Source organism: Pristis pectinata, chromosome 7 (genome assembly GCF_009764475.1).
Source record: "Pristis pectinata isolate sPriPec2 chromosome 7, sPriPec2.1.pri, whole genome shotgun sequence".
In the NCBI taxonomy this organism is placed as follows: domain Eukaryota; kingdom Metazoa; phylum Chordata; class Chondrichthyes; order Rhinopristiformes; family Pristidae; genus Pristis; species Pristis pectinata.
The window spans coordinates 102,596,755-102,608,957 of NC_067411.1; the positions used below are offsets into that span (position 1 = coordinate 102,596,755).

General features: G+C 41.9%; 1 protein-coding gene across 1 annotated transcript in view; it reads left to right on the forward strand.

Annotated features, from left to right (window-relative positions):
* The window catches only part of LOC127572866 (xanthine dehydrogenase/oxidase-like), a 123,245-nt gene that overhangs the window by 46,777 nt on the left and 64,265 nt on the right, over positions 1 to 12,203 (forward strand). The window contains exons 5-7 of the mRNA XM_052020560.1: positions 4,665 to 4,741; positions 9,773 to 9,855; positions 10,117 to 10,333. Coding sequence (XP_051876520.1) covers positions 4,665 to 4,741; positions 9,773 to 9,855; positions 10,117 to 10,333 — 377 coding nt within the window. The remainder of the gene's footprint in view (positions 1 to 4,664; positions 4,742 to 9,772; positions 9,856 to 10,116; positions 10,334 to 12,203) is intronic.

Below are 12,203 nucleotides of genomic sequence, written 5' to 3' on the forward strand. Positions count from 1 at the left end.
CCACAACTTCTGGCTGCTCTCCCTCCTGCTCAAGAATCCTATGGACCCGATCAGTGACATTTCGGACCCTGGCACCTGGGAGGCAACAAACCATCTGGGATTCATGCTCACTGCCACAGAACCTCCTATCTGTTTCCCTGACTATCGAGTCCCCTATCACTACCACACGTCTCTTTCCCACCCTTCCCTTCTGAGCAGCAGTACCAGTCCCAGTGCCAGAGACCTGGTAACTGCAGCTAGGCCCCTGCAGGTCATCCCCCTCAACAGCCTCCAAGGCGGAAAACCTGTTACTGAGGGGAACAGCCTCCGGGGTTCCCTGCTCTGTCTGCCTGCCTGACTTCTTCTTCCTCTTCCCTCCCCTGACAATCACCATTCTATCTGCATCCTGAACCTCAGATGTACCTGCTGTAAGGGGGGGTGACTGCCTCCTGATGGACCGTGTCTACATAACTCTCTCCCTCCCTTATGCTGCGCAGTGTTTGTAGCTGCAACTCCAGCTCATCAACTCTGAGCTGAAGTTACTCTAGCCTCAAGCACTTACTGCAGATGTGGCCATCGTGGACCGCAGCAAGGTCCACGAGTTCCCACATCAAACAGCTGCAGCACACCACCATGTCCTCCATCTGACTACCTTTTTTTTTACCCCCTAGTTAATCCCACCTACAAGTCAATAATAGACAACAGGTAAACCTTACCTTTACCTACTTACCAGCTACTTACCCTCCTTGCCCCTTCACGCCGAAGCCCCTTGAGCCAAAGCCCAGAACACTCTGCTGCCTCTCACTCCACTGCCTGCTTTAACGCTGCCCGCTCTATAGGCTGTTTGCTTTTTTAAGCTGCCCGCGCCGTGCCTGCGCAGTCCAGCCCCCACTCGGCCAGTTAGAAAAAACTTTTAAAGCACTTCCAAAAGCAAGTTATAAAAATCTAACCTTTACACTTAAAACCCTAACAAAAACTAACCCTTACACTTAAAACCCTAATAAAAGTGATAAAAAGAAAAATCTTAGCTGCTCTGATCTAATGTGCCTCCTTTTATTTTTTTTGAGTTTTACAACTAGACCAACTAAATTTGTTTTCAAGCACAGTTGGTTTCTACCACACCCAACAAACTTGCAGTTCAGCTTGTGGGAGAGAGAGATTTTAAGGCTCCCACATCTGTCACTACCATTTGCTGCTTGGGAAATGGGATCAGTCTGGTAGTAGCTCCATGTGCTTACATCTTTGTGTTTGACAGATTGTCAACAAGGTCAAACTAAGATAGTTCATTGCCATAAAAGTAGCAAGGCTAAATATTTAAAATGAAGTTAATTTAAGACCAAAATTTTGAATGATGCTTGCAAGATATAGATGAAAAGTAGCTTTTATAATTTTTGTCATAATCCATAGAAAGGGTTTGCATATTGTTAGGTACCATAATCTCAAAAGTTCTTTCAATTCTGCCAAATAATATAAAGTTCCTGTTTTCAAAATAATTGCTGTTCTGAAACCACGATCATATTTCTGTTGCTGTTAAACTTTGATCTGAAGATGTTTGTTACTCACCTGTCTCAACGAAGCATGAAATGTCACTGGAATTTTGCATATCACTTCAAATTCATTTTTAACAAAAGAATTTTTTTTGTTAACCAATGGATGGTGAGAAATGTTTAAAAATATTTTTAAACTCCCACTGTACAGACTTTGATTTGGGCAATTTTCCTATGCAGTTACACCCAAAGAATTTATAACAACATTAGTGCTAGTTTGTCATAAGTTTTTGTTTACAAAAGACAAGTTACTGACCTGATAGTTAAAGTATAACAGTTATACAACACAGGTCACTTAGATGCAAGGAGCCAAATAGAACTGAATGCAGTTTGGAAATTTCCTCTTATACTATGGTGCCAGGCAGGTGAATAGTGTAGCCTGATCATCTTTACTTGTAACACTAATGAAAAAAAGTATCAGAATGATTTATAAATGAGTGTATGGCTCTTCTGTAGGTGGGTGAATGTTTTCATTTTTGGCTTGTTATTGCACAGTTTCCTACACATTTTGCAAATTGCCAGAAGCAGAAAGCTCTGGCGCTTTTATGTTAAACAGTGATAATTTTGAAACAAAGATAAGTTTTGAGTTCTTTGCTGTAGATTGACCCTATCCATTCAACTGTTGAAAGTTTCTGAGCAGGAGATCACATGATGTGTAAGAGGGAACTTCTCAATTATTTAGCTTGCTTATTGCCAGGATTTCCAAAAGCTGTTCATGTTTCTACCTTTGCATTGTGTTAAGTTCGGTTTGAAAATTAAAGACATTAATGGATGTGGAGTTAGTAGGGGAAGGTGGTGCTGAGGTAAAAGATCAGTCATGATCTCAGTGGCAAAGCAGTCATAAGGAACCGAATGACCTCCTCCTACTTTTATATTCTATGCCAAATTTTTGAAGCTGATATTATTTGCTGCTACAAAGAGGCTTGGGGAAACCTAAATCTGTTTCTTTAAATAGTCGGCTGCTGGCCAACAGGTCCCAGCAATGGGCAGGTTCCAGCAAAACATACTGTAGGTAATGGTTGCATTTTGCTTCTCTTAGGCTGGATGTTGCCAGAACCTGGCAACTTGTCTACCTATGTTTACATTGAAGATAAATAAATAAATTGTATTTGATGTGTTCCCAGAAATCTGCCCTACTAGTCACCAAATCTGGCCAAAGAGACTACCGAATTTCAACCCAAGCTCATCTTGAGATATTAACGACCAACATCTTAATTTCCATCAACCCACGTTGACTTTGCATCCATTAGTACTCCTGACTTGCAACAATCAATCAGTATCAGATTTCAGATGGTTAGCTGACTGCTCCAGTGTTTTTTTTTACTGGGAAGAATGCACTGCCTGGGGTGGTGGTGGAGGCAGATACATTGAACAGGTTCAAGAGCTTGTTGGATAGGCATATGGAGGAGTGTGGGATGGGGGGATATGCAGGAGGAAGGGGTTAGGTAGTGTGAGGGTGGTTTGATGGATGGCACAACATGGTGGGCCGAAGGGCCTGTTTTGTGCTTTATGGTTCTGTGGTTCTATGGTTTTAATCCTTTGCATCTTTTGTATGTACAAGTGTAGCTTTACTTCAGCACCGCCAGGCTGCACTTTCAGACTAATCTCCCCTTTCCCCAGATCATCCATTATCAAAGAAAAAGTTATTTGACACAAATTTGGCTGTTTCTGAAGCTCAGCTGACTTGTTTGAAATTAGCTCGGAAGATTCGAATTTCCCCATGCATCAGTGAAATCGATCTTTAGTTACAGTGAACTCTCTAGAACGTGTGAACTTTTCACTAATTTTAAATGACACATTTCCTGCTTTAATAACTCATCCTTTGAGCCAGAATCTTTGCTTGATGGTTCAGCACAGAATAAGAGTGTGACCAAATACTGTGTTTGAGAGTGCACACAAAATAGATGGTTTACTAGTCTGGTCTTAATTTAAGAAAATTAAGCATTTCATCCTTTTAATACAAAATCTATCATCTTAGGTTAAGTGAGCCCTGAGTTCATTGAACACTTGGTGCCTTCTGTCTGAGGTCAACATTGAACTGATGTTATTTCTCAATTGAGAGAGGCACAGCATGTAACTCAGATGCCAACAGTAATTGTTAGATTTTGTATTACATAATTACTTAGTTTTTAATGTGTGCATTAGAGCAAAGCAGGCATTGTTTTTGATTTTTTGAATTAATAACTGCATTTTTTTGATGTAAAAAAAGTATACTTTTTTTTTACTGTCAGTAATGGAAGCTGATGAGATGAATTGGTGGTGGGCAGCCTTCATGAACCGTTAATAGCAGTTTGACGCTGGCTTTCTCAGCCATTTCAGAGGGCTTAGAAAGTGTGAGCATGCAGAAAAGATTCACAAGGATGTTGCTGGGATTGGAGGGTTTGAGTTACAGGGAGAGGCTGGATAAGCTGGGAATTATTTTCCCTGGACCGAGACGTCTGAAGAGAGATCCCATAGAGGTTTATAAAATCGTGAGGGGCAAAGATTGGGTGGATGGTCACAGTCTTTTCCTCAGTGTAAGGGAGTTTAAAGCCAGAGTGCATAGAGGGGAAAGGTTTAAAGGAGACCTGAGGGGCAAGTTTTTCACACAGAAGGTGGTGGGGGTATGGAACGAGCTGCCAGAGGAAGTGGTGGAGGTGGGTACAATTGCAACGTTTAAAAGACATTTCGGATAGGTACATGGATAGGAAAGGTTTAGAAGGCAAACGTGGGCAGGTGGGACTAGCTCAGGTAGGCACCTTGGACGGCATAGATGGGTTGGGCCGAAGGGCCTGTTTCTGTGCTGTATGACTCTGTGACATAACCTTGCTGGCAATGAAAGCTACCATGCGAGGATACCAGTGAATGGGATAGTTGGAAAAGGATTTCAGGTTAATTTTGGGAAAATAAAAACAGAATAAATAGTGTTTGTGAGTTGTGGTTAATTGTGGGTGGAAGCAGTGGGGGTGAGGCTCTGGTATCCCCGGCAGTGGGGGTAAGGCTCTGGTATCCCCGGCAGTGGGGGTAAGGCTCTGGTATCCCCGGCAGTGGAGGATGTAACAAGAGACAGAATAAATAAGTAACCAATTGATTTTGGCATGTGTTGTTTTTGGACCTGGGTTTATTGTTGGAGTACTTCATCATTCCTTTTATCTCCAGGCTTCTGAAGAATAATGCAACTCCTAGTTCTCAGGAGGTGGAGGATAACTTTGATGGCAATGTCTGCAGATGTACAGGTTTGTAGACAATTCAATATCCAGTGATGTGGCATGTTAAACTGGCTTTTGTAAGTTAGAAGAAAACGATTCACGTACACTTTCATTAATATTTTTGAACTTCTGCTGGAAACTGTTATGGCCTAGACCTAACTGGCTTCTCTAACAGCTCTTAGTAGCTGATGGTGGCTGTAGCCATTGTGGCTAACTTTGCCTTTGAATTGTCATTTTATGTTGAGAAATACTTTAGAACATAGAACACTACAGCACAGTACAGGCCCTTTGGCCCTCTGGTCACTGACCTCCAGGCAGAATACGCTCCATCTACCAACACCCTCTTGTCTTCTATGGGCGAGCCAGTTCTGAATCCACACAGCCAAGTTTCCCTGGATCCCATGCTCCTGACTTTCTGAATAAGCTTTCCATGAGGGACCTTATCAAATTCCTTACTAAAATCCATGTACACCACATCCACTGCTCTACCTTCATCAATGTGCTTTGTCACATCCTCAACGAATTCAATCAGGCTCGTGAGGCACGACCTGCCCCTCACAAAGCCGTGCTGACTGTCCCTAATCAGCCTATGATTCTCCAAATGCCCATAAATCCTGTCTCTAAGAATCTTCTCCAGTAACTTGTCCACCACTGAAGAAAGACTCACTGGCCTGTAATTCCCAGGGTTATCCCTACTCCCTTTTGTAAAACAAAGGCATTTCCCACCCTCCGATCATCTGGCACTACTCCTGTGGCCAGTGAGGATGCAAAGATCGTCGCCAAAGGCACAGCAATCTCTTCGCCCGCTTCCTGTAATAACCATGGATATATCCTGTCTGGCCCTGGTGACTTATTTACCATAATGTTTTTCAAAAGTTCCAGCATATCCTCTTTCCTCACGTCGACATGCCCTAGCGTATCAGCCTGTTGTACGCCATCGTCCGAAACATCAAGTCTCTCTCTCTGGTGAATACTGAAGCAAAGTATTCATTAAGGACCTCCCCTACCTCTTCTGACTCCTGGCACGTTTCCTCTTTTATCCCTGATCGGTCCTCCCCTCACTCTAGTCATCCTCTTATTCTTCACATATGTGTAGAACGCCTTGGGATTTTCCTTGATCCTACTCGCCAAGGACTTCTCATGCCCCCTTCTAGCTCTCCTAAGTCCATTCTTAAGCTCATTCCTGGCAACCTTGTAACTCTCCAGAACCCTGTCTGATCCATGCTTTCTAAACCTCAGGAAAGCTTCTTTCTTCCTGACAAGATATTCTACATCTTGTGTCAACCACGGTTCCTTCACTCTACCATCCTTACCCTGCCTCAATGGGACAAACCTATCCAGAACCCCATGCAAGTATTCCCTAAACAACCCTCACATTTCCACTGTGCACTTCCCCAAGAACATCTGTTCCCAATTTACGCTCCCAACTTCCTGCCTAATAGCATCATAATTCCCCCTCCCCCAGTTAAATATTTTCCCATATCGTCTGCTCCTATCCCTCTCCAAGGCTATTGTGAAGGCAAGGAGTCACGGTCACTATCTCCAAAATATTCTCCGACTGAGAGATCTGAAACCTGATCAGGCTCATTGCCCAGTACCAGGTCCAGTATGGCCTCTCCTCTAGTTGGCCTGTCCACATACTGTGTCAGGAATCCTTCCTGTCCACACCTAACAAACTCTGCCCCATCTATCCCCTTTACACTAAGGAGGTGCTAATCAATATTCAGGAAGTTGAAATCACCCATGACAACAACCCTGTTATTTTTGCACCTCTCCAAAATCTGCCTCCCGATCTGCTCCTCAGCTTCTCTGCTGCTGTTGGGGGGGGTGTGTAGAATACTCCCAATAGAGTGATCGCTCCCTTTAGCAAAGATCTCTTCAAATGTGTAACCACTTATGTTCAAAGTAAGTTTTCATTATTACTAGAGTGCAGAAATCACCTTTCTGTGTGGGTATAGTTTGTGTGTTTGATTTTGTTGAGAAGTTACGACTGAGGTGCAACATTTAGGATTTACCATTTATTTTTCCATGCGTAGGTTTTGATTCCCTTTGCTTTTCCACTCTTTTTTCCATGCCACACAGTCATCTTTGACTGCTGTGAAGAGACTGGAATTACTTTAGTCTCACAGTCATTGCTCATTGAGAAGTTGTATAATTAGAACAATTTTCAGACTGCCATATTATTGTCTGTCTTAAATTAATGAATTTAGTGATAGATTCTAAAATGGGGTGGGGGGGGGTGAAATCTTTCACCACTGCTTCACATACAAACCAATTTTTTATCTTTTGCTACTTCAATAAAATTATTGACCCTTGGATTTCAAATGGATTTCCTCCTTCAGTGGGTTGAAGCAGGAGGGCAGCAAGGACTGTACGTGCATCAGCTCTCAGACTTAGCTGGAGATGGGTAATCCAGAGGACTGCAGTGAGGGGAAGGTGGAGATGGATGAGCGATGGAGCCTGTCGATTAAGGCTGCAGGAGGCTGAAGACTTCTTTGACCAGCCAGGGAAAACACTTGCTTTTAACGGTCCATGTGGTGAACTTGCCCAGTGGAGCTGGCAGCTCAGACCACCCTTTTATTGCCAGGGTTCCAGAACTCCTCGCCAAGGCAAGAGACCTGGACACTCAAATGTCTTGTTTTCAAATTTCAACCTTTAACCTGGCCTCAACCTTCTCCCATTGAAGAGCACTTGCACAGATGTGACAGAATAGATTTGCTTTGAAAGCTAGCTGTAGCAAAATTGTTTCCTGTGAAATATGTTAACTAGAGCTATCAGAAGGAAAATATAATTATCCTTTACATATTCTTCGGTGTTGATATATAAAACAGCACACAACCGAGTTTGAAATCAGATTATAACATTCTTCTTGTACCTGGTGGGATAGCATTTGTCTTGTCTGTTCGTCTGATCTTTATAGTGCTTAGACAGTAGCCCGTCACTCTTCTGGCACAGAGTGCATAACCCCTCCAGGTCACAGGGAGTAAGAAGCTAATTTCTGTGATTTCTGGGATTATTGATGTAATGGCATTCTGATTGTGTACTGTGTCCAGAAACCTGCTGCAGAAATAGAAATTTCACCCTTGCTTTCATCAAAACTAACCTACACTCAGCTCAGCTTGCAGTGGATATGCAAGATTTTTTTAATGGTTTAAAAACAATATCATATTATCAAAAATATGAAATTAGAAGCTTGTAAGTTTTGAGTTACTGAAATGTTAAAGTGCATACTTTTCCAATAGTTTTAAAAATTCTCCCTCGTGTAGATAGAATGACAGACGGTGTGACATAGCTAATATTGTAGCTGCTAGAAGACTAAAAGTCAAAAATAATGGAATAAAACCAGAAATTGTTGGAAATACTCAGTGTAAGAAAACATCAGTGGAGACAGAAATAGGTCAGCAGCCCTTCTGGTTGGTAACTTGCATTAAAGGTATCCAGAGGTGAGCCATTTAAAAGAGAGAAAAAATCTTTAAGCCCCATTTGTCTTTCCCATTATTCAATAAGATAATGACAGATTCCAAGACTACTTAAACTGATAGTGAAGCTTCCAGGGAAGGAACTAAACACAACAATCCTGATACCCAACTACCCACTTGCCCAGTCAATGCCTCAGCTGTGCCAGAGTCTGTGAAATTCGCATTGGTCTCATTAGCACTGCAGAACTGGGTTTGATGAACTTGTCAGTCTTCAGTTATTTCTTTAATATTTTCCAGACCCTGCTAACTTTAGTGAATTCTAGTACTTGATTCATTATTAGTTTTGTTGGAATGTCTGGTATATTATACTCTTCTTCTCCTGTGAAGATGGACACAGATAAATTATTCAACAGGCCTGCCCTTTCCTTATTTTCAAATGTTATGGCTAAAGTTTACCAGTCTACTTATCATTCCCAGTAAGGCATGAAAGATTACTCAGGGCATCGTAGTTCACCATCCAGAAAGATCCAAAATATCCACCAGCTATTTCTTAAATTATTCCAGTACAATTGCTTTTACTAATCTTGCAGGCATGCTCTTTTATAAAGCACAGAAGCATTTTCTCATATCAATTCCAACTTTGCTGATGTCAAGGGGCATGGGTTCAAACTATTGTTCTTCTTGTGAGTTATTTTAAAGTAATTTCAGGATTTGGTTTTGCCATGCTTCTGAATATATGTATCTAATACATTTTGCTTCTCAAATGTCTCCAAGTTGCTCTAGTCTTTGTAAATTACCTGTGACCCTCTAGATCAGTTTCCTGTCCAACCAGTGCATGCCCTCCAGTACTTGTGTCTCCCTTGTGTCTTGTGCACTAGAACTGGGAACCACAGTAAAAGTTTAATGTATCTAGTTTTGACACAGCATGTACCAGTTCCAATCATAAATATAATTTCAAGTTTGTCATGATGAGAGCTTGTGTCTTTTGGATTTCTGGTCCTGTTCCATGACCACAACACTTCTGTGTTATAGTTTAGATGTGTTGAGGGTCACCCCTCCTTACTTGGTGTTAAGACTTTCAGCTTGGAATGACATTGAGCTTGCATTTCAACATATTAAATTTGTACTCTGATACGTAATGTAAGGCCAGCCCTCTGCATTATGATCACTTTGAAATTTTCAGCTGCATATCACTAAAAATTAACTTTAAAACTCATTCTTCTTCACCAAACTTTAGACATTAGCCCTGATTACCAAAGTTTAAAGAGGAAAGGTTGCATTTTCTTCACATCACTTCTCGAAAAGAAGAAATAATACAGACTATCAGTAATTGCGTAGTTGAGAACTTCAGATCACGACAGTGGTTCAAATGACCTTGGTGCTCTGCAGTCAATAGAGGGGAGATGATTTTGGCTCAGAGGAGGCCACAAACGGATGGGATGTACAACTTAGTGGGCGAGTAACAATAACGATGTAGGTAGAAATGCAGCTGTTTGGATCAAATTACTTCTGATTGTTAACTTGCAAGTTCGTTTTCTTCCGGTTGTTACTTTGGAATGCAAATGAAACACAATATCCAACATGAAATGTAGTACCAATTCATTTTACTAACTTGCTGTTCTCTCTCCCATACATCCAGGGTACCGTCCTATTTTAGATGCCATGAAGTCTTTTGCAAATGATGCAGACAAAAGGCAAAAAGGATCCTTTATTGATATTGAGGTAAAAACCAAAACATTTGTACTTATTTCACTTTGAGATGTTTATACTGAGATGTTATCATTGTTTTCAAAGTTAGTTGCCATACCTAGGGATTTCTGGTAAAAACTTGCATTCTTGCCCAGAATTTGGAATTGCCAAATCAAACCTGGTGATTTTAATCAAGTTCTCTGTAGGTATTAATAGAGTATTATACCGAGTATTGATATATCAACTGCTTCTGCAGTTAAAGCATGTTTTTCTTTTGTGTTTTTGTGTTTTGAGGATTTGAGGACTTGTCCCAAGACAAAGCAATTGTGTAAGCGGAACTATCTGAACAAAATTGGACCTTGCACTGATCAAACAAAGAACACAGCCAGCTTGCTTTTCTCAAAGAATAATATAAGTTGGTACCAGCCCACTGTGCTAACAGAATTGTATCTGTTATTGCAAGAACATTCTGAGGAAGCCGTCAAACTTGTACATGGCGATACCGCTAAAGGTAGCTGCATGGGTGGAAACTGTACGATTACGAAATAATATTTCTCTATTTACTAAAGTTTTTACTTCTGTTTCTTTTCATAATTTACTGGCTTAAAGAAAAATTATACTGTAGACAAAATATTAGCAAGAGCTTCTTAGCCAATCACACAAGTATTTAGTAAATGTCTCCTATTTCCTTAGAAAGTAGGAGGCCACTTGGCCCATTGAGTTGGTGCCAGCTCTCAGAGCATTCACATCAGTCCCATTTCTTCCAGTTGTTTCCATGAAACTCATTCCTTCTTACGTGCCCTTCATCTCCTCTCTGATTCTCCTGCCACTCACCAATATTAGAGCTAACACGAGAGGCAATTTACAGTGGCCATTTAACCCACCCAATCAGCACATCATTGGGATGTGGGAGGGAACTGGAGCCGCTGTTGTAAACCTATGTGATCACAGGGAGAACATACAAATTGCATGCAGACAGTGCTGGAGCCGTGAGGCAGCAATACCTGCTGCATCACTCTGCCACTGGTTGACAGTTTTCCCCTATCAAAATGAGGAAGAGCCAATCAGCCCAGTAAATCTTTCCTTCCCCCACAGGACCACGTATAGTAAACACCGTAAGCAGGTTTACCCAACTTAAAATCTTGACAGGAATGAACCACATGTATATGGTTCAGCTTTCAAGCAGCCCCAGCATTTTGCTTTCACATCAATGGACCACTGTCATCTGATTGATCCTGTAAAATAATCTAGGAAAACATCAGGATATCCTCAATTGGTACTGTGATCACCATGAAGTATCTTTGGTTCCAGCTTCCAGGCTTTGTAAACTTTAGTTCATCCAGTACTCTCCTAACTTGCATTAATCCTCTTCACTCATCACCTCTCTGGTCAGTGACCTACATTAAGTTTCATTTCAGTACCATCATAGAACAGTACAGCACAGGAATGGGCTCACTGTGTCTGTGCTGACCATGATGCCAATTTAAACTAATGCTATCTGACTGCATCATCCACGTCCCTCCATTCCCTGCCTGTTCATGTGTCTGTCTAAATGCCTCTTAAATGTTGCGATCGTATCTGTTTCCACCACCTCCCCGGCAAAGGGTTCCAGGCACCCACCACTCTGTGTGTGTGTGTGTGTGTGTAAAAAAACTTGCCTCGCAAATCTCCTTTAAACTTTCCCTTGTAGTATTAGGTATTTCCACCATGAAGAAAAGATTCCAACTATCTATCTATGCCTCTTGTAATTTTATATAATTCTGTCAGGTCGCCCCCTCAGCCTCTGACACTCCTGAGGAAATAATCCAAGTTTGTCCAACCTTTTCTTGTAGCTAATACTCTCTAATCCAGGCAATGTCCTGGCAAACCACTTCTGCACCCCCTCCAAAGCCTCCACATCCTTCCTGTAATACGGTGACCAGAACTGCACGCAATACTCCAAATACGGCCTGACCAAAGTTTTACACAGCTGCAACATGACTTGCCAACATTTATATTCAATGCCCCGACCGCTAAAGGCAAGTATGCCATGCGCCTTCTTTACTACCCTGTCCACTTTCAGGGAGCTGTGGACTTGCACCCCAAGATCCCTCTGTACATTAATGCTCCTAAGGGCCCTGCCATTTCCTGTATATTTCATGCGTGTGAAATTGTGATCTTTATTCAGAGAACCCTAATGACCTCGAGCCTCCATATCTCAGCCCACCTTCCAGCCTCCAATGATGACCCCTTGTGCCTCTGGTTTTCTTCACTCTGCAGTCGCCTGGACCCTAACCTCTGGGATTCCCACCCTGAACTGCTCCCATTGGCTCCTTCTTATTCCTTTTCTTATTTTTTCTCTCCTTTTCCACAAAACCTGCTGATTTGACCAGGGTTTTTGT